This window comes from Phoca vitulina, unplaced genomic scaffold (genome assembly GCF_004348235.1).
Source record: "Phoca vitulina isolate PV1807 unplaced genomic scaffold, GSC_HSeal_1.0 scaffold7, whole genome shotgun sequence".
NCBI classification, from domain to species: Eukaryota; Metazoa; Chordata; class Mammalia; order Carnivora; family Phocidae; genus Phoca; species Phoca vitulina.
In genome coordinates, this window is record NW_022589710.1 from 22,071,446 (window position 1) to 22,095,280 (window position 23,835).

At 40.9% G+C, this 23,835-nt stretch overlaps 1 protein-coding gene and 1 long non-coding RNA gene across 2 annotated transcripts in view; one reads left to right on the plus strand and one right to left on the minus strand.

The window, feature by feature from the left end:
* MDGA2 (MAM domain containing glycosylphosphatidylinositol anchor 2) overlaps positions 1-22,327 on the minus strand; it is a 796,100-nt gene extending 773,773 nt beyond the window's left edge. The window contains exon 1 of the mRNA XM_032405031.1: positions 21,524-22,327. Within this exon, the coding sequence (XP_032260922.1) occupies positions 21,524-21,803 (280 nt within the window). The 5' untranslated portion in view covers positions 21,804-22,327. The remainder of the gene's footprint in view (positions 1-21,523) is intronic.
* A 139-nt stretch (positions 22,328-22,466) lies between these two features.
* The window catches only part of LOC116632944, a 50,414-nt gene continuing 49,045 nt past the window's right edge, over positions 22,467-23,835 (plus strand). The window contains exon 1 of the long non-coding RNA XR_004299541.1: positions 22,467-23,348. This is a non-coding gene — a long non-coding RNA (uncharacterized LOC116632944). The remainder of the gene's footprint in view (positions 23,349-23,835) is intronic.

Consider the following 23,835-nt stretch of genomic DNA (forward strand, 5'->3'; position numbering starts at 1 on the left):
TACTGTTTGTTATCCTGAGACTTTACTGACCGCATCTATGACAAATTTCGAGTTCATTCATAAATCTCTCCATTCATTCTCCAACCCCAATAAAATAACTGTTGTGTCAGGAAAACTACAAAGTGCTCTATGTAGCATAAATGGTGAACAAGTCAGAGCAGTCCTCGTCCTTCTGGGTCACCCAATTTAGTGGGGAAGATACATATCAAACAAATTATTTCACAGATAAATACAGAAATACATGAAATACATGAAAACCACTCAGATAAAATATACAAAGCTATGAGAGGCTTGACAGTGGGCTTAAATTTAAATCAAGTAGATGGTCATGGAGGGCTGCTCTCTTTTTAATCTGAGCATTGAAAAATCAGAATAAATTAAGCAGAGAGGACTGGGAGAAAGAAGGGAAATGTGATGGTTAATTTTATGTGTAAACGTGACTGGGTGGCCAGTTATTTGGTAAAACATTTTTGGGTGTTTCTGTGAAATTGACATTTAAATTGATAAAATGAGTAAAGCAGATGGTTCTCTCTAATATTGGTGGGCCGTATCCAATTGGTTGAAGGCTTAACTAAAACAAAAGTCTACCCCCCCCAAAAAAATAAGAGGGAACTCCTCCTGTCTGACTGCCTTTGTGGTGGACATCAGTTTTTTCTGGCCTTCAGATACGAAATGAAACACTGGTTGTTTCTGCCTCTCAAGGCCCCGGGCCTTTGGGCTGGAAGTATACCATCTGCTAAGTAAGTCTCCAGCTTACCAACTGCAGATCTTAGGACTTGTCATCCTCCATAATCACATGAGCCAAATTCTTATAATAGATCTCTTACCCTATAGATATAGATATAGATATAGATATAGATACAGATATAGATACAGACATCCTACTGGTACTCCTTCTCTAAAGAACCCTGACTAATACAGGGGAGAAAATGTAAGAGCAAGAGATAAGCCTGTGCAATGACTGTGAAGCAGGAAAGAGTTAATGCTTTAACAGGATGAAATAAAAACAATTATGTCTCCACCACAACGCATAGAGAAAGAAGCAATTCAAGATGAGGCTAGAGGCAGGCACAACTTAATATGTAAGGATGAGAGTAGAGTTTCAAATTTATCTTCATAATGAAAAACTACAGAATGGTTTTTAAAGTAAAGAAGTGATATCATCTGATTTATGTTTTCAGAAGTCATGCAGGCTTTATGTACGGATGTGTGTATGAAGGTATGGAGGTGTATGAAGTAGGTAGGAGCTTGTTCACAGAAGTTCGGGGAGACCAGCTCAGAAACCAGTGCATCTACAGAGACAAAGTATTACAATGGCGTGGATCGGGGTGGTGGCAGTAGTAGAGCCAAAACCTGTTTTGCACGCCTGATCTCCAACAAAGGCGAGAGACTGGTTACAGGGGCATAAAGGAGAGGCCAGGTCAAAAGTAGGACTTCCAGGTGGATGACATGAACAAGTGTATAGACACAGGTGACCTTTAATGAGAAGGGGAAGGCTGAGGAAAAAGATTTAGGCAAAGATCAAGAGTCCAACTTTTGACATATTAATTTTGATGCCTTTAAGCAACCTAAGTGGAAATGTGAATGCAGCAATTACCTATATTGGTCTGGAGCCCAGAACAAAGATCTGATATGGAGTACAAGTTTGAAAGTCATTAGACAGAGATGGTATTTAAAATGCCTAAGGCAACAGGGTACAGAGTGAGAAAAAAAAAGAGGGACAAGGACAGAACTCTGAGAATCTGCAATATCTTGCAATTAAGAAGAACTAGCTAAGGATACAGAGAAGCATTACCTATTAAAGGGGTTTTTTTTGTTATAGAGTATTATTATTTTCCTTTCCTATAAAGTACTATTAGGACATCTCAAATGCTTTTGGAATAAGGAAAGTTATTTACAGAAAACTTAAATATGGCCGATATTCTTCTTATCTATTATTCCTGAGAACAAAAGTTTTATTAGACATAATAAATTATTCACAGAGAAACCTGAACTTTCATTATATATACATAACAACCAATAAAAGTATCAGATGACATATAAATGTTTTTAAATTATATATAAAGAAGACTAACTCCAATGGTAGGAAATTTACTGAGTAATTTTCCTTTATCTTCAAATATTAATCTATTCAACATTTATAATATTTATATGTTCTTAAATAAAATTAGACTTTGATTTATAAGTGTAAAGCTTATAAAGATGGCATTAAAATTATTTCAAATTCATGTAATTATTTCTTGAGGGAAAACAAGTCCTGTCAAATACCAGCAAACCAGGAAAATGGAGGTTGTGTAAGAAAATAATATAAGTTTTTAATAACTTTAAAAATTGCAAATATCTTTCTGACATCATACACACACACACTTCTCTAGAAATTGACAAGTGATAGTGGAAAGAAAATATATCACTTTTAATTTTTCCAAAAATTTAAATGAATAAGGACTATGACTCAAACTCAGAAATAAGGATCTCAAAAATCCCTAAAGAGGTGGCAGGTGTGGCCAACAAATTACCACACCACAAAGTCTGAGCCAGATTCAGGCTGAGAAGAAAGAGGTATTGTCTGACAGACCATCTTCTCTCCATTTTCATGTCCCTAACTTCTAACAACCAATTCATGGAGCTACAGGTGGTAACGAGTGCTATCCTGGCAGATTCTTACTATCCAGTAAGAATCGTAGATGGATCAAAAAAAAAAAAAAAAATCTTACCATAAGAACTGAAATTGCCACAGTTAAGGTCTTTTATAATAAAAAATCCATTTTCTATAGAACACAAAAAACATAAACAAGAGAGCAGTTAACGAATTTCCCAGGAGAATAAAATTCGTTTATCAAGATGAACACTGGAGAAGCAATAGCTTTTTGCTGGGATTTGCTGAGATCGACGATGGAGATTGCCTGAGCTCCATGTAATTTTATCTATGTCTTACCTAGCTGAACTGAAATGATATACCAGAGGAAGGTGTACAATGTCTCAGGTACTTGAGAGTTTAGGGTACGTAGTTAATTACCAGGAGTACAGAATTAGATGGTTATTTCTGGGAACTACCCATGCATTTGAGAAAGACAATGGGAAGCTGACATTAATTTTTTTTTACTTTGTTTGGCAGAAAACTGCCCTCCCCAAAGATGTCCACTTACTAATTCCCAGAAACTGTGACTATATTAGGTTGCATGTCAATAAGAAATTAAGGTTGCAGATGTAATTAAGGTTGCTAATTAGCTGACCTTAAAACAGAATATCCTGGATTATCAGGGTCAGACCAATGCAATCAGAGGGAGATGTGATTATGGAAGAAAGGAACAGAGAGATTCAACAGTACTAGCTTTAGAAATGAAAAAAATAGGCTAGGAGCCAAAATATAAGGACAGCCTCCAGAAAGTGGGAAGGGCAAGGAAGTGGATTCTCCCTTAGAGCCTCTAGAAATCAACACAGCTCTGCCTTGATTTTAGCCCAGTGAGACCCATATCAGACTTCTGACCTACAGATCTATAAAAAAAAAAAACTGTATTTTTTTGAAGTACTAAGTTTCTGGTTATTTGTTACAACAGCAATAGAAAACTAATACAATCATCATGTTTAGAGTGAAATATGAACGCCAGAGAACCTCCTTGTCAGTAAATGAAAACAATCTCATTTCCTAAGAGGGTAAAAGAATCCTGAAGATCATGTCCAGAACTTAATTATAAGGTTAAGAGCTCTGGATACAGTTGAATTCATCTGAAAAGTGTGCAACATCAAAATAAAGGGCTTAATTGGGAAGATGTGGAGCCCTGGAAATTCAGGAAATGAACATCGTGTTTGATACACTCAACAATCTCAATCATCAGGCTCCCTGGACTCTATGTGCCTACAGAAGTTGTACACACCCTCCTGACCAAGGCTAGTGCTTCCTGCTTCCTCCTTGAAGACAATTCAGATGACAATTCTCTGCAAGAGGACACAAGCCCCACTCAGGATTTACCACCATGTCCTCTCCTGCCTAACAGGCCAATAACTAGGAGTAAAGTCACAACTGGCTGGGGACATGCTGAGCCTACAAAGGGAGGAAAGCGACAATGGCTGACAAGAGTGACAGGACCTAGGGAACACTGCCCACAAAGTCAGTAGAGTAACTTTGGGACTGAGTCTGTGGATGCTGGGTCAACAGGGAATGGAACATAAAGTTGGATAACCAGAATGAGTACAGAGCAAACAGCAGTAAACTACCAAGCTGACTCAAACTATAGGTTTTTCATCCTCTGCCATAATATATTCTGAAAGTATCTGAACTTACTGAACATTGTGTAAAATATTACATTAATCCCTTATATCAGTAACATTCTATTAAGTGGGCCAAATAAGCAAAATGTGGCAAGTTCTTTATAGGCCTTGGTAAGACACATGTGATCAGAGGATAGAAAACAAACACCTTATCAGTGAAAGTGAAAGACCTCAGTAATGCAAGGACAACGCTTCCAAAGAACGACTTATTGCATCTCACGTTGCTCATCAATAAGAAGGAAGCAAAATCCCTACCAGGACTCTTGATTCAGGAGGGATAGATCCCTGCCAGAAATACTACTCTCACCCACTTACCATATGCCACAGAAGGATACTGGTTTGGAATACAGGCTAGGCAAATCAAAGACTTTACAGAAGGAACAGATTGCACTGAAGAAATCCTGAAGCTTGTGCCATATGACCCCACAAACTCCACGATATTACAAGTATTTTTGGTGGGAGAAGTCACCATGTAGAGTTCATGGCGAGCCCCAGAAAGAGAATCACAACATAGACACCTAAGGTTTTTGAGCAAGCCCATGCCATTTGCAACAGAGAATTAGAAATCATTTGAAAATTAGTTTATGATGTACTACTGGGCCTTGTTTAGGCAGAATGCCTGACCACAGGCTGTTATTATAAGCTAGATTTTGTCAGTTAAGTCATACAAGATCAAGCAGGTCCACTAGCAATCCATTTATTAGGTGAAAATGGTCCATCTGAGACTCAGCACCTGAGTATACAGAGAATACACAAGTAAGTTAGACCCCTGCATCTACTGCATTGACCCTGGGTAAAAAGCACTGGCTCATTACCCTCCACTCATACCCATGACTTCATGAAAAGTCCCATATAACCACCAAGTCCAATAATGTTCCACGGATGGGTTGGCTTGGTATGTGGCACAAACTAAAAAGGTACTGCAACTGCCCTGAAGCTCCACTAAGGGATGTCTTCAAAGCCAGCAGAAAAGGGAAATTCACTCAATAGGCAGAGCTTCAGGAATCATACACTTTGTGTGGAAAGAAAGGTGGCTGGAGAATACACACACACACTCGCACGCACTTTGACAGTAGTGCATAAGTTGGCTGGCTGGTTGGATGGAGGACTGGAAAGAGAAATAACAGAATATCAGCAACAATAACTAAGGGGAAGAGACATGCAAATGTACCTATGCAAATGGGCATAAAGTCCACAGATCTTTGTCTTGCATGTTATTGCCCCCAACAGTGTATCCACCCTGAAAGAGGCATGTGGCATACTGCATTTTCTAAAGAAGCCTGTAACAGTTCTTCTTCTAATTTGAACATGACACTACTCCTATCAAGTGGTAGGATCTATATTCCCTTCCTTTCAAGCTAGGTGGGCCTTTGTCTCTGCCTCAAACAACAGAGTTCCATAGAATTGATCTATGTGACCTCCCAGACAAGACCAAGAAACCCCTTCTACCTTCTGGGATACATGCTTTTAAAATTCAGCCCCCATGCTTGTGATGAAGCCCAAACTATGAGAGAGCTCATATGGAGAGGTCACTTACAGGTATTCCATCTGCCAACCCAGCTGAGGTCTCAGCTGCCAACCAGAATCAACTACCTCGCATATGAGTGATGTGTCCAGATGGTTCCAGTCTCCAGATGTCAAGTAATCCTCTGCTTTCAAGTCTTCCCAGGTAAGGGGCCAGAAACTATGGGGCAAAGATAAGTCATTCTGGCTGTCCCTTGTATGAATTCCTGGCCCACACAATCCATGAACATAACAAAAAGGCTATTTCATACCACTAAGTTGGGATGGTTTTTTACAGAGCAATAGTAATTACAGTAAGGCAATAAACAGCCTAATAGACAGAATGACTTGACCAGTTGACATCAGTCAGCTTGCCATCAGTCACCACAGTATTGGTTCAATAGGTGCCAAGAAGGAAGCAGCCATAGAGAAACATATGGCAATATGCATATACCAAGCAACAGAGGCTCCCTTTCATCAAGGCTTATCTAGCTACTGCCACTGCTAAGTGTCCAACTGACCAGTAAGATGGACCTTGACATACACCATTCCTGAAGGAGAATAACCAGTCTTTTGGTGGTAATTGACTACATTGCATCCCGTTCATACATGAAGGAACAGAGTCATCCTGATTAGAACTGACATATATTCTGGGTATGGGTTTATCTCGACTGCCTAAAGGGTGTCTGCAAGCACCTCAATCCAAGATCTCTCAATATATGCAATCCACCCAAACAGGAGCCCTCATAAAATTGCACTAAACAAAGGGACCCACTGAAGAGAATAAAAAGGTATAACAATGAGTATATGATCATAAAATCCACTGGTTCTATTACATCATGTGCCACTCAAAAGCTATTGGCCTGACAGAATAATAGAACAGCCTTTTGAAAGAGCAGCTGATACAGCAGTTTGAAGACAACGCCCTCAGTGAACTGGGCACCACATGCTCAGGATCTGGTATAAACCTAAATAATGACCATTATGTGGAGCTGCATCCCTAGTAAGTAGAAAACACAAGTCCAAGAACCCCATTTAACTTCATTCCTAGTAACCTACATGGGATAACTGTGCTTTCAGTCTCCATAATTCTAAATTCTGTGCGGCTAAGATGTCCTGGTCCCCAGAGGGGGAACACTTCCCCCAGGGACAACAGCAAGAGCTTTGAACTCCTATGACTATTGCCAGCTAGCCACTGTGGGCTAAAGACAAATAAGCCAAGAAAGGAGACACCTCTCACACAGAGATAATTAACCCTGATTGTTAAGAAAAGGCAAGACTGCTGTAACACAATGTGAGGAGGGAAGATGACATCTGGTACCCAGAGACCCACTTAAATATCTGTTTACGCTCCCCTACTGATTCTGAAAGCCAAATGACTAATGCAGTATCTGTAGAAGCAGCCTGAGATGGGCATCGTGACCAGGATCCCAGGCCTTTCCTGGTCACTTCAGAGCTGCTAGCTGGGGGGCAGCTCTAAAAGGGGTGGTAGAAAAGAGGGTGATGAATGTCAGGAGTGGTTCTGAGATCCGGCACAGCAGCAGGGGCTGAAGTTGATTCCACTAACTTATTTCTTATGTTTCCTTAAGAAAAGAAACTTGCTTCTAGAGGACCGTTCCCCAATGGGATGAACTCTCATAAGCAACCAAATACAAACACCATAAAGAGTGACATCTAGAAAATGTGATGCATCATTCAGAATCCCTTCTACATGAAGACACCCATTCTCCCAGCTTCTGAGAGTATTACCTGCTGATTGCTTCCAGTTGATTCCTCCCAGGATTTGCCTTCAACCAAAGGGAGCCACCTCACCCAGAGGCAGCATACATCCAACGACTAGTAGAAAACTGGGTACAAAGGACGCTTCCTCTATCTGGCACATCTCTGAAGGCCCATCCCAACTTCAGAGTACCCATCAGCTCAGCTTAGGACTCTGTTGCAACTGAATGATAGTTCAACTTCTCCCTCTATTCAATCTAGGCTCCCTCCCTCCCTTATAGGTGTTGTTCCCAAGAGCACTCCCTAATGAACCATCTGCATGTAAGTTTTCCTCTCTGTTCATTTCCTAGGGAAGCCAACCTCTGACATGTAGACACCTCATTCTGCCTTGATCCATCCTACTAGTTCCCATGACCTCAGCCCAATCTCCTATATATCTCCTGTAATAACAATGAATCTATTCCAGTGCATTCTGCCTATTTCTAGGCCAATACTATGACCAGGCTATATCAGCTCCTCCCCATGCTATCTGAAATCTAAGCTCCCAGAGCAGCACACAGTAGTATGTCGGAAGTTTGCTTTAACGGTTTTCATGTATTTGCTTTATCAATAACTTCCCATCTATAGAAATGCTGAATCTTTCATTAATAATGAGCAAACCTCTGCAATGCCATGATAATTGTTGGGAGGATGACAGCTATGTACAATGAATGAGAAGCAGTCAACAGTTAAGCCACCAGAAAATATTCTTAGAGCAATCTTAGAATAATCTTTGAAAATATCTAGACATTAACTTTTCTCACAACTAAAGATATTTAAATGGCATTTTCAGATTCACAAGATATCTCAGCCTTTATTTTAAGAATCTTTATCCCAGCTTTTTTAGACTTTCATCTGAATGATTATTAATTGTTAATATTATATAGTATTAAAATAAATGATAAACTGTAACATATAGAAGCACTTAAATCTTAGGTATATAATTTTATACCTAATTCATTAAGACACTATCCACCTTCATCCAAAATAAAGTATGTATCTAAGGGATCACAAAATACAAAAATTTGAAGTGGAGAAAGACAAAAACAGGGTGTACTATCTCCTGTTAAGTACTCCCAAATATAGCGTTAAATGTGTGAGGTAGTAAAAACATAAAATCTATGATTAAACTCTTTTGAACTTTGATTTGACTCATCTTTGACTCTATACCTTTACAGAGGCTTACAGTTTAATTTGAGATTCTTAGATCACAAAACACATGGGGTGTGTTAGAGCATGTGACTTTGATTTCAGAGCTGTGAGTTCAAGCCCCATGTTGTGGGTAGAGTTTACTTAAAAACAAACAAACAAAACAAAACAAAGAAACTTAAAAAAAAAAAAAAGATTACAAAACACATGATGGCCTACTCCATTTGACAATACTATCATAATTTTCAGTGTGCACAAAGTCATATAATCTCAAGAGTTTCAAGTATCTGGCTCAGGTATGAAGAAGTCACTGTTTAGAGAAAAATTCACTAAATTAATGTTTCTCCATGTTCTTAAAGAGGTTTGACTTGAAAATACAACAAAAACAACACAGTCATACTCCAGAAAGAATTAATGAATTAATGAAATGTGAATGTATAATAAACTTCAGGGCATTGCTCTTTGCAGCCAGACTGAATTAAGAGTTAAAGTTCTAAAGGCTCCATTGCCTCTGAAAATTTAGGGGGTGATTATCAGTTAAAGAAAACATCAGCTGCTTAGAAATGCATGGCACTACAGCGGAATATAATACCTTTCCTGTTCTCTCTTGAAATGGTTTCCTATCGAAGCAGTTTCTGTATCAATCACACAATAGCCAGAATGGTACAGGGTTATACTATATGACACAATCACTGCATTCAAAAAGCATAGGAAAAAAATGGCTTTTATGGCAGCAAATGCTGTAGCTAAAAGCCTAAAACAAATCACGAAACTGCACTAATTTGTAAGCTTTGAGGTTTGAGGAACTCACTGGCAGCTAAGAGAAGGACAGAGCTTGCAATCAACTGTCCTCTTGAGCACAACAAGATTTTTAAGAAAAGGAACCCGCTGATATAGTCCCCTCAATTAACTCAGCGCAAAAAATGCCCAAGCAATACCCGGAGGGAACTCAAGGCAAAATCAGGCCAAATATGACATTTAACTATCAATCTTACCAAGGCCAGTGATTGTTAATCAGCCTGGGGATAAAATAAAGTAGTACACTTGACAGTGGTTATTTTTTATAAGCACATGCCTACTATTTTACATGGAACAAAAGAACTACTTCTGCAGAATATCTAGTAGAGTCATATCTTCATTTTTACAGGTCACTAATTATGAATAAGCTTAAAATATCCTATCAGTCCAAAAATAAATTATACCAGAGAGAGCCCTCAATATGGGCATTTCAGTTCTAAAAAGAAAGGGGGAAAAAAAAATCCAAATTATAAATCCTAACCTTCTTTACTAAGAAAGAAAACTGTATGATATAAAATGCTGACATTAGCTACCTATATATTTTTCTCAGGCAAAAAGCTAGAATTTATCATCCAATTTGCATTTCAAATATATACTGTTTGAGATAAGTTTCATGCATGGAACAAAATGAGCTAACTAACTTGCATGTTTTAATCATAGTAAGTTATAAACACATACATACATGAATGTAACTTAGTAATACACACAAGTATACAAACGTTTATTTTTACATATACTTCATATCTAATTCCAGATTTAGCCACCAGTAACTATCTGATGCTTATTTAATTTCTCATCCATCTCATTCAAAGACTGGAGTATAGCACAACATATACAAAACTCCTAGTACAAGGTGTGGCAACAGTAGGCACTTAATAAATGACAATTATTCTATGAAAAAATTACTATATCCTATTTTTTATTATTTTTCAATAATAGAAGGAAAAAGAAGGCAGATAATCCAAGTTACTTAAATTTAGCTTATGGACAAATTTTACTATCCTCATTTGAATACAGGTATGTCTGATGCTCTAAAAGCTCCCTAGAAAAGGGGAAAAGACCTACTATAAACAACTGGCTAACAGACAAGAGGGATGGTCTTCTCAGTATACCAGTAACACTGGGCTTGAAGTGTATTCATCACTCTATTGGAAATAAAATAAACTGCATGTGTAGTGCTGTTATGCAGCTAAGAAACACTGCTCTTCTATCAATTGCAAAAAATAGAAGGAAAGAGAAGTAATGTGAGCTTCTAGAGGTAATACTGTAAACTGGTGAACAATAAGAACATGAAAATATCACAAAAGGATATTTAAAAACAAAATGAAAGTTAGGTAAGAGATTGCATGCCCTGTTGTCAACACTGAATCAGTGTCACCTTTGCAAGGGAAGCTGGAAAGCCACCCAATTCCTCCCACTTAATCTAAAGTGTAGCTACTAACCCAGGACATCCACTCTATGAATATACAAACACACTCACACATACACACATACTTAAATACACTTAATATATGTGAATATATTTTTAGAGCATATACATATATACCCTGCATATAAATATATATTTGTAGTGTGTGTATATTTATATCTAGATAAGACATAGATTGATAGATAAGATTCTTTAACCATTCTCTGAAACTGGAGAGGTGGTTAAGCATAAAGTTTTCCAAGTACTTCTTTGCATAAGTAAGCTTATAGATCTGAGGCATTAACCAGTGAGTTTTTAATGATGACAGAAAACTAAAAACTTATATGCTTTTGGAAATGGTAACCCAGATCACATATAATTAGAATAGAGTTCAACGGTAAAATTACAAAATCACAGTGAGCAGAACGAAGGCCACTTCCAACCCCAGCTGCTGCAACTGGAGGGATGTTTGCAGTGAAGCACAGGAAATAATCAGAGAATAAGTAGCCTCTGAATAAAAAGGCTGCAGCCCATTGGGAGATATTCTTGTCTGAGGTAAAGAATGGGAAATTTCTAAACCCCAGTCCTCGCAGTGATGATGTCATCATGTAGCTTACAATATTGCAGAGAATGGTCATAATGGAAGAGAGTTGTATCTCCTATGCAATTATACATAGATCAATCTATGCATGATAAAGTGAGAACAAAATTAGCCAAAGATTGAGCTTTGATTAATTGTGAAGTAAGACTGAAAACTTTAAAATTCATATAGCAGCTCTGTACAGGGAAAGGGGACAGGTGGAATAGTCCAGTATGAACAATGAACCACATGATAAATATAAGTGAATAAAAGAATAAGGGGAGAATCACAATAACAGTGTAGAATAACCATGAAAAACAAGGAGCAAGTTCAAAACCAGGATAAAAATATTAACTATACCGTCTGTTGATAAGAACTTCACTAATTCTGAAATACTGAAGTAAGACTGACAACTCCAAAACTACACAAAACTACACATCAGTTAAATCTGTGCACACTACAGAATCTACTGTATGTATACGCTTATAGTGACTTCCCTCACAAAGCCAGTATTGTTCATTCCACATAAGAGGGAAAATTATTCTCAACTAATAATTTTGTTGTCTATTTAAAGTCCTGAGAAAATATGCCTTTTGGTTTCATTACAGAGATACCTGACCAATATTCCCAAAAAATATCTAACCAATATCCTGGCACTCAAATGACTAGCTTAATTAATTTTCCCGTCTAATTAGTTATATGAATAGGGATTACTGACGTGAACTACCTATCACCCTCAAAAACACAAGGTTTGCCAAGTATAATTAAAATGCATTATGTAGAAAAATGTTTTATTATATATGTAGCTGTCACAGTTTAATGTTGAAAAGATCCTAGCCTTTTCAGTTAATTCTAAAGATTTTTTTTTTTTTAAATGATTAGTTGAGTAGGTGAGAAACAGCAATTTTGGTCACTTTTGGATCAAAATTAGATGCTACACAATAAATACGTGATAGCCTCATTTTATAATTTACTCTCATTTTCCCTGTTTTTATTTATACACTATCAAATATTTATATTTCTACAAATAATTCCTACTTTTTTCCTAGTTTACATTTATAGACTGCTAATTTTCAATTAGTCTCAAAATGACAGGACATTAGGAATATTCTTGCTCCTTGATACAAAAGCAAGATTTATATATACATTTGAATACACATATGTAAGTAAAGTCATAAAGCTTAGGTTACACTAATATTGAGTGGAGTTCTTAAATGAGGGGGGATAGGAGCTTCCCACTGCCACCCCCACCAGTAAGGAGCAAAAGGAGAAATTCCAGGTTTATGCAGATTGAGAGAAGGAGGTTAGCCTGAGGAGCAATATCAGCTACATGTGCATACAAGATGCAATATCAAGTAGCATTTGCATGCACAGGTTAATATTAGATATACTGTTTTAAAATATACTACTTATTTTCTGCTAGGCTGACACACTGGAATATTTTTTCCAGAAAAAATTACTTGCTCTCTGTTACTTTCTAGCCCCTTACGCTGTTCTAAGAACCAAATGGCCGTCCTGTTATGAGGTCCAATTCCTAGAGCACCTGAGAATACTTTCTTAAGAAGATGGGGAACACTTTCCATGTACTTTCCCTCTATCCCAGGTATAAAAAAGCAATCATACATTTTTATTCTTGCCTTCCTTTATGTAACAGCTCTCTTTCTAAGAGTTTACTAGATGTGGAAACTAATGGATAGAAAATTAAGATTTTTGTCTATGGTCACCCAGTAAAGCAACAGCTGAACAAGAAGCAAGCCCAAGTTGACACAGTTTTCTACCACATTTGTGCGCTTTGCATAAGGATAAAAAATAATAATGAAAGCACATGCCTCTCTTTTCATACAGGCAATGCATCCATCTCCCAGGCTATACATTTGTAAAAATCAACATATTTCAAGTCATTCTGGACCCATAGTCCACTGCTCCTAAGTAGCAGGCACTCTAAAAAGGCTTTGAAAAGTCTTTTAACTCCAAGAAGAGCTGCTGTGTAGGTTCAAAGCTTCCTATGGTTGCCTAGAATTGGGAAGGGCTCAGTATTCCCCAGGAACTTTAAACACAACTGTCTTATCTTCTAATGAGCAGGCGATCGGCTTCAAACTGAATAAACCCCAAATCCTGGTGGACCTAAATGTCTGAGCAAGTTCTAGAGTATCACACAATGAAATTTATTTTCCAGACTTACAGACTTTTCTGGGGGATGGGAGAGGTTAAATGACAGATAACATCTTTCTAGTTGGGGCATACTTTGGAGAAATAGCTTAGACTTTCTTAGATATGCATTCTAGAGTTATTTTTCTTTCTGCACCACTATTCCTCCAGCTGGGATCCATGCTGTAGTAGTGTCCTTTCCTTCTTTGTTACCTATATTATGCCAACCCACTTTCAAGGCTCAACTTATGATGTATCGGCTTTTTCAATTTTCCTCCAACCATGACACCAACTGTAATTGCTCTCTCTTGTTTAGGCACAAACATATATATTTCTCATAGTCTTACTTTGTTTTCCATTTAACTTTATCTCTACACAGCTACATGTGTTATCCACAGCAGTTATACATTAATTTGTTGACTGAATTTCCAGAACTTACCCAACATCTGCCCAGAATCCGTGCAGAATTCCCACTGGCCATACTGTCTGAGAAGTTGCATATCTTCCTCAGATTTTTCTATCCTTTTCGGGATACACACAGGAAACTCCTCCTCTTCAGGAGGAAATCTACCTGAGGCAAGTTATGGACTCAGTATCCAGGTCTACTCAGAATAACAGATAGAATGCCCTGATGCTTAATCTGTGCCTCTCTCTCCTTATGTACCTGAGTCATACAATTAATTAGCAGGCAGGATAATCTGGTCCACAGGGACAGCAGGCTCTATTTAGGAGTCCCTTATCTTTCCCTTTCAGATCAGAAAAATCTCTCTAAAGAGATTCTTCTGTCAAATGGCAAGCATTCTACTTCTTCTGTTTGACACACATGAACAAAGTTCTGATTACTTTAGAAAAAAATGATTTTGCTTTCACCATACTTAAAGAGCAGATACAGTTTTCTAACAGCATTTTCTGGCTGACATCCTATTTTCTACTTACCTCTTTGAGCTCTCAGCTGGCTTTTGTGCTGTCCTTTAGGACTCTGGGAGGCCTGGCTATGAACCAACCTTTCCTCTTTCAGAAAGACATGTTTCCCTTTCCAAAGAATCACTCAATTATTTTTATCCCTCCAATTCTCATTACAAAAAATAAGACAAAAAATATGCTGCTTGTAGATATGGTAACATGTCACATGCTTGACCCCATCTGTCAAGCACACAGCAATCTTTAGTATAGCTTTGAGTGGGAACGGTAAGAAACTGATGTCTCTTATTTTTGTGAAAAGTTATGGAGGTAGCACAGTGAAAGACAAAAAGAATAAGTTACATCATAATTTCCAGTACCCTTGCTCCTACCTAATAATATGTATTTAATTAATGTATTTATAGTAAATATGTAATAGACCAAAGACACGTTCCTAATATTTGAAATCCTTTTCTGTGATTATAAACCTGCAGGGAATGCACGATTTGGATTATGAAGTGAAAATCATCTTCTTATTGAATTCAACCAATGATATCAACAGAAAAGGAAATAAAGTGTTTTAAAACCAAGATTAGAAAAGGCATAGTATCTTGGAAAAGAAGTAAGAAACTAATAATACAAAGAGCTTAACTGGGATCAGTACAAGGTGGTACAGTTAAGAAAGAAATGGAACTGTACTAGTATAAAATGGAAAATAAGTGCATGCCCCAATAATGGAGCATGAGGGACTCTAAAGAAATCTCACAGCAACATACGACCACCATTTGACTGTCATATTGTGTCTTAAATTAGTGGGAAGATTCAATGACATCTTAAAGTCCCTTCTCACTTAGAACTTTATGATTGTATAGGCCGAAAAGTTTATTAATTGGATTTGAAAATAAAAACAGGATACAGTTTTCTATGAATGCAATCATTTCTTCAGTCTGCTGTAAGTAGTATATTTACACTGACACTCACCGAGACAAAGAAATGAAATTTCATTTGTGGGACTGTTCAGTGAACAGCAATTACAACGAAGCTGAAAATGTTCACCCTATTCATACTTGAAATGCACTCAATATAATACTTTTCTTGTCTTTCCAAAATAGCCAAAAAGGAGCGTAAGACATGCTCCATTTTAGCTCAGACCTGATAGCACATACCCTTAGTTTACTGCAGCTGCTAAAGAGCACCAGCCTCAATACCAGGACCAGGTGGGTATATTTGCTATTTGCCTTTGCCTTTGTAGGTTACAAGGCTTAAAATCAACTCTTTCAAGACTCTTCCCAAAGCACGAGCACCAGGCCAAATAATGTGAATGACGAATCACCTCTACAGCTGGAAAGCAACCCAGGACCACAGTTCCTAACACTGTCTTAAAAAGACATAAACCGAACTCATAAGTCTCATGCTGGTAAGTCCCATCTCCATGAGTCCTACACCACAATCACATCAAAACAGTAAGTTTTAAAAGAATACAGAGCATGTTCTTTCAGAAAAGTTTGCTTGTACCCTGCTTCTCAAAGAAGATTTAAGATGGTTCACCTTATAAAACAAAAACCAAAATAATTCTACAGTATCAATAGGAAGAGTCAGAACTAGAGATAATAAAATTAAGCCAAGAAATCAAGATCATGAAAAATGCCTTCCTTGGATTTCTTTTGTGATATCTATTCACCAGTACTTCATCTCTAAACGTTTACCTCTGATTCTTAATTATCTGAACCCTGGAATCCTTTCTGACTTATTCTCTAGAAAATGATTCCTTAGGCTTGATGTACAACCTGCCCAATCTAAAATACTTAATACCCACTTAAGGACTTCTCTAGGGATTTATAAGACATGAGCAAGTAATACTATATAAAATAATCTGCCCATTTTGCATGCGAATTCTCAGTAACATGGCCACAAGGATGACTCTGAATGGACAAAAATAATCCCGATACAAAGGACAGCTCACTTTTCCTTGTGATGGTGGCCAAGGTGCTGACGTGACAATATTAGTCTGTGAATGTGTATGAGCATGTAGAGACAGCGGGGTGAGGAGTGGGAAGACAAAAAGAGCTGACTATACGTGGTAGAGCTTTAGATTGATTTTTTTTTCAGCAACACTTATTAAAGTCATATCCCCCTCTCTTCCCACAGGCTGACACCCTAAATATGTGTTCAGTCAAAAGCATTATATGATATAACAGGGTCTCTCCACACTCAAACTGGACAAAAATTACAATTCAGTGCACTTGGGATAACTTTGCCATGAGGATGGCAATATCCTGGGACTGGATGTAATGGTCAACAGACATTCCAGAGCAACCTTATCCTTTTGGGTCAATCTGTCCATTCAGATTCAACCCACTGTCTGAAATAACTTCCAGATCCTTCCTTTCCACCTTATTCCCTGATTCTCAATTCCACCAACTCTTTTCTATACAGCTACTGCCTGGGATGTCATTCCTAAATTATGTGATATTAATTGATATTACTAGAATTGAGTGAATATAGCTTGCTATAATTGATATTACTGGAATTGAGTGAATATAGTATGTTTGATAAACTTATCTATTTATTGCTTCCAGCACATCCTAGGAGCTATTTATAGAGGGTGCATTAACCATTTCAGGATACCTAGTCATTGGCTGATTTAGCTCCCATTAAAAACTACTCAGACTTAGACTTTTATTTTGTTTTTCATTTGTAGATTTGTCTTGTGCTAATGCATTTATAATCTTTTATGAGCCTCCTTGGAAATTAAGGGCATGATGGGTCAGAAGTAAAAATACAGTATGTAGCAATAGAGCTGTTTTTTTCTTTTTTAGCAAAACAACTGAGAAGTTTATGGGAGATATGATTCTCAGTATGATGCCTTATCAACAGGATCTCTAGAAACACAGTTCGGGAGTGCCCGGGTGGCTCAGTAGGTTAAGCATCTGATTCTTGATTTCGACTCAGGTCAAGATCTCAGGGTCATGAGATGGAGCCTCATGTCCCGCTCCGAGCTCAGCACAAAGTCTACCTCAGATTCTCTCTGTCACCTCTCTCCCTCGGCTCCTCTCCCCACTCTGCTAAATAAATATATAAAATCTTTAAAACAAAAAGAAAAGAAAACATAGTTAAACAGTCCAGACAATTTATGATGCAGAATAACTTACAAAGAAAACTTTTAAAACTAGGAAAATGCTTTGGATCACTTGGCTCTAGGTACTTCAGTTAAGTATACACATAGCTGAGGTTTATTATGACCCTTGATGCTATGATTAATCAGTTATCCTAAACCTAATACAAGGCAAGTCCAACAAAATAATGCCAAAAATGGATACCATTTCATTGTTCATTTAATGACTTTGGTTTTCAGTGTAAGTAAAATTAAAATCAAAACAAAACACTAAAATCCCAACAGTATTCTGAGGAAAAATTCTGAATGCAAATAACTTTCTAAAATTCAAGAAAGTAAAATCTATAACTCAAGAAAAATGGACTTCAAAAACTACACAAATACAGATATCTCCAAATGACTATTATCCATCAAAATAATTAACAGTTGTTTTAGGAAGTCCGCATCAAATTTTCTGATGCTGCTCTATTATAAAGAATTCTTTTTCTGCAATCTTCCTTTCAGAAGTGTTTTCAAACAACTTATATCACTGTAATGCCATTTCTGATACGGAGTATTTAAGAAATAAACAGGAAAAATGTCAATTTTTAAGTGTCTTTTTTAAATGACATCAGAATTATTGGTGGAGGGTAGGGTAGACAGACATATAAATTGGAGGATAATCTCCGTTACCCAAATGTCACACATGCAAATCTCAGCCATTGTGCAGTTAGTTTGCTAAGCAATGTCCCTAGATAAATGACAATAAATTCGTAGGTCTATAGCATAAACTTTTACACATAAGTACTGCACATGGTGCCAAGCTGATTGAGCACAAGAGAAAGATTACAGTAACTCAAGACAATATCATCTGTGCCTTAAAACAAATACTCTGTTACCAAAAAAAGAAAAAAAAAGAAAGAAACTGAATTACTAAATCATGAAGTTAATTTGAGGCTACAATGAAATAATTTTGCTTGAATTACATATAATTTTTACTTCTTCTTTAACCTGGCTACTAGAAGACAATATTAAGAAATAATACTTTGTGTGTAACATGAATGGTTTTACATTAGCAAATACAGACAAAGGGATAAAGGGATACAGATTTTTATGGTAGCAAAGTTCCTATGTAGGTCTTTAAAGTCTCTGTTTATAATTGCCCTGCTTTTTCATTTATTCATCTTCAAGGCTCTTCATGTAAAATGTTCAAAACACATCTATAACCTTACACTAACTCTTCTATGTCCTTTTCACAATTGATCAATATTTTATACCTAAATAAAAATAAACTGTTCTCTTCACTATAAACACTTTCACAAATAAAATTCAAACTACTTTAGATTAAGAAAGGTCATGATTTACACAGTCAAAGCAATGGAATGTGAAGTCCATATTGGTGGTTCTCAGACTTCAGCAAGCATCACAGTCATTGCTGGGTCCCACATTGAGAATTTCTTATTTAGAAAGTCTGGTGGGGGGGGGAGGGTTCAAAATTTGCATTTCTAACAAGTTTCCAGGTGACGCTGATGTTGAAGGTTAGAGGTTCCCACTATGAGAACCTAACTTGTGCTAAGACATATTTAAAAAGTAACACATAAATATATTTGTTCACCCACCTAATAGCTGTGGCATTTATAAAGACCAGGGATGCTGATTAATTTTCACACAAAACCCATTCTATTCCAATGCCTAATACCCACATCAATATTAAAAGAAAACAGAAAAAAAAAAAAAAAAACCACCACTTTCCTCACAATGATCAATCAGTTCAGTAGCAGAACTGCCTCCCCCTTTGTTGTTAAGCAACATGGACATTATCTCAATGCAAATGTTTCCTACTTATCTCCACTCCTAGATCTTACCCTTTTCCCCTGCCCAACATGAAACTTGCCAGGACAATAATCTGAATGACAAAAAGTGACAGGAAACTGGTACCATGCCTTTCTAATCCAAACATTTCTAGCATGTTCTGTCCCCCCAATCTTTTTAACTTCTCATTATCTCCTACACACACACACAAACACACACACACACACACACACACACACACACACACCGTTCGTGTTTTTTTTAATCCTTTTAGCTGGGATGGTCAGAACAAATGGAAGAAAAAAGACTTAGACATGGGATAAAAGGAATCCAGACTCCCCCATGCTAAGGAACAGCTCCTTGAAAAGGCTCAATCTCCAGCATTCCTCCATCCCTAGAATCTTAGCCACTCTCAGATGCTCAGGGACATCAGAGTCCAGCAGAAGTCAAAAGAGCAGTAAATGAATTCCTGCCTTCCTCAATGCCCCACCTCCTGCTGTCAGCCAAGCAAAAAGATCTGCCTGGAGTCTCAACATCTCTCTTATACACACCACCACCACCACCACGACCACCATCAAGCAAGTTCTCTTTCATTTGGGAAAGAGGGGGTGGATAGGGAAAGGAAATTAAAATGTGTATAAGTGGGAGAAAGTGAAATTTTCCCGGCCCATGCCAAAAAGGGAACTAGGAAGACAGGAAAGGGGAGTGGCAGATGGAGCTCCCCACTCCAGACCCCCTCCGGACCACCCCTACCCACTGCTCAGCCCAGGAAGAACACAGTGGAGACAGAAAAGGCTCCCTTCAGATCTCCCACATCCTTTTCCAAGCAGCTGCCCAGGGCACACTCCACATTCCCAGAGAGTTTGAGTATTCAAGGTCCTGCTGCACCCACACCCTCTCTGCAGTAAGTTCTAGGGTCTGCAGGGAGAGCTCTGACATTTCCACAAACACTCATGCCCTTTGCCCCGGGGACAGCCATTGACCTAGCACTGCAGTGCTGGGGTCCAAACCCCCCAGCGATAGATACCAAGGGCAGCAGGTTGATTTTCAGCACACATGGACCCTAGGGGAGTTGTGGGAGAGTCTTGGCCTGCTGTACTCTCAAGAGCTGTTCTCCTAACCTCCCCTACCATACCTTTGAGATCACAAAAGTTATGTTCCCTTTGTGGCACTGCCTGCTTGTCCCAGGAAAAGACGCACATTTCACACAGGGCCTGGGTGTGTGTGTGAGTGTATCTTTCAGTCCCGAAAGCCAAGGGTGCCAACTGCTGACAAGCAAAGGAACCTGGGTGTGCTCTTGAGGACTTAAAAATCTCCAAATTAACAAGCTCGCCCTTCTCTCGGTCCTAACCCGCCCAGACCTGGGTTTTCCAGAGAACTGAGGTTGTGTTCCTGTTGCAGCGAGCTGGTGTCCTGCCCCGGAGCCCAGACGCGCGGACTTGGCCATCCGTTCATTCATGCATTTGCTCATCCATTCACATAAACATGTCCCTTAATTGTGTCTGGCACCAAGAATCTTGCCTGCTATTTTCCCCTCCCCAAGTCAGTATTCATGGAAACGCTGGTGCAGGACGCAACTCAACTGTCACCCCACTTCCCGAGCCGGAAAATCAAGTCACAGAGGCATTCACCAAAAAAACAAAACAAAAACAAAAACAAAAAAACGAAAAGGTGGAGAGGAGGAAGAGGCGGGAGACGGAGACGGATGGGAAGCTCACTGGGGTCACATTCGAAGCTTCCCTTCAGGGGAAACCGCGGCACCGACACCGCGGCAATGCAAGGAGCCAAATCATTATTAAATCAAAGACTGCTAGAGCTCCGGTCCCCAGGGGGTATAAATCAAGTGCAAAGCCACTCGTTCGCAAGAGTGCAATGTTGCCGGCTCGACCCAACTCGCAGCCCCAGCCGAGGCGCTGGGGGAGCGGCTCGCAGCCCAATCCGCAGCGCGCTCGCTGCCTCCTTACCGCTCCCAATAACGTGATGAAGTGTAAATCAAATACCACGCCGGGAGGGGCCCCGGAACGGTGCGAGTCGTGCATTTTCGCTCGCCAGCCTATCTTAACTAAGAATCACAAGGTCACGATAGCGTCGCGATTCCACTCACCGTATACTCCTTGGCCAGAGATCCCCTCTAGGAGGACTGTCAGCAGCCACACGAGACCGTACACTAAATCCATCTTCACGTGAACATGAACATATCCAGCCCAGGGGGGACGCAGCGGGACCTTCCGGAGGCCGGCGGCTAGCCGAGCGCGCTCCACTCGCGCCCGGGCCGAGCCGAGGTACCCGGGAACCGCTCGCCGAAGAAGAAAGCGCCGTCCGTCTGTCCTTCCCCGGCGGCGGCCGTGAGCGGAGCGCAGGAGCCCCGCACACCCCACACTCATACACACACACACACACACACACACACTCCTACAACACAATACCCTGACACACACTCACACGCACGCCGCACTCACACCGGGCGCCTGGGAAAATCGCAGATGCCGGGGAGGAGCAGGGGGCGTGATGGGAAGGGGGCCGTGAGGCGAAGTGTTCTTCAGGGTAACGGGCTCGAGTCTCCGCAGCTACGGCGGCGGCGGCGCGCTGGGCTGGCAGCGGGCGCGGGCCAGGGGCCGGGGGTGCCGATCGGTGCGAGCCTGACGCGGACAGCCACGGAGCAGGAAGTGGCCTCTGACTCGGGGCACCGAGCAGGGGCTTCCTCGCCTGGGTTCGCCTTTACAAAGTAACTCGCGAAGGTCCCCGGAGCAGTGTCAAGCGGCGGCAGCGGCCCGCCCGCCCGCAGTCCGGAGCCCCCAGCCCTGCTGTCTTGCCTTCCCCCATTCCATCAGTTGCCATTGCAACGCCAATCCTGTTACACGATACAGGCTCGCATCGCCGAGCGGGGAGAGGAGGAAGAGGAGGAGGAAGAGGAGGAGTGGGGCTAAGGGGACGGGGGTGGGGAGGAAGGGATGGGAGGAGGGGGAGAAGGAGAGGGACCGACGAGGAGCAGAGTGTGCGTCTGGAGCTCTCTCGGGCACCAGCCTCAGCCACCGCCGCCGCCGCCACCACCACCACCGTTCTCCAAAATAGCCTTTAGCGCCCTGCCAGCGAAGAGGGGGCTCCGGGCGGCCGCACCAATTCCGGGAGCCGAAACCAGAGTCCAGGCACCGCCACTTGCGAAAGAGGGAGAATGCCAAGCAGAGACCGGATCCGCACACACGTCTACGCGTGCCCACCGGCACCGCGCGCGTCCTCTTCGCTTCCGCGCCGCCCCCGCCAGGTGGAGGGGTGGGGGCGGTCGGGACAGGCGGGAGTTTAGAGGAGGGAGCCGCTGAAGGGGTTCCCCGCCTGGGCTAACGTAGTGCTGGCATCCAGAGGTGAACGCGGGAGCGGCCGCCTGAGGAGGACACCCGGCTGCGTGGCCGCCGGTCGGGACCCAGCTGCGGCAGAGGTGCCGGGCCGGGCGGCGGAGCGCCCAGGGCTCGACGCCGGCCGGAATCCCTGGGTGTGCGCGGGGGTGCGCGCCGCGGAGGCGAGAGGAGGAGGTGGAGGAGGAGGGCGAAGCCGAGAGCTGGCGGACGGGCTGCCGGGCTGCCAGAGAGGGAGGCTGTGTGTGGTCACGTTGTGCGCTACGTGCTGAGAGCGCGAGCTGCTAGCCGCAGCTGGGCGACGTCAAAGCCGGGTGCGCGGCTCAGCCGCCTGCCTCCGCGCCTCCTCTGCCTCCCCTGCTCCGCCTTCGCTCTGCCTGCTTGTGTCAGCCGAGGAGCTCATCAGTATGGACAGCGCCGAGAGGCTCCGCGAGGCCGGCGGCATCCGGCCTCCAGCTTTCCCCGCCGAGGCCCTTCCCGGACTCTCTGGGAGCTCCGCGGCGGCAGACCACCGTTATTATGCCTGATGCCGCCGTTTGCGCTTGCACGCCGAAGGGCCGGCTACCACCCTAGACCAGGGTAATTACAGCACACTATCTCCTCCCCGTCGCCCAAGGTCTTCCGGGACCCGTTCTGCTTGACTAGAGGGCAGAACAGGCCACAGCACTTGCAAGTGGCTTCGTTTCTTCCCCCATTTCCGTCCTTTTAAATGGAAATATGGTCATCGTGGCAATGAGGTGTCTCTCCTCTCTAGGAGAGAAACACTAGGAGTTCAGAGCTTAGTTTATTTAATATGCAACGTCTCAAACTAAAGTTAGCTGCTTTGAAAATCTTTTCTCTTTTGTGAAAGACAGACTCTCATTGGGGCAGAGCTAGCTAGCTCTGATATTGGGATTAAGAAATTCATAGTTACAAAAGGATTAGAAAATTCGAGGCATCTTTAATTTACATTGGAGCGAGAGTAGAAATACTTAACCAAATTTTGATAGGGAAAAACTGGGAATATAGTTGTGGTTTGTGATTTGTTTTTATAACCACAATAATTAGTGCTTCCTGCATGCAATTC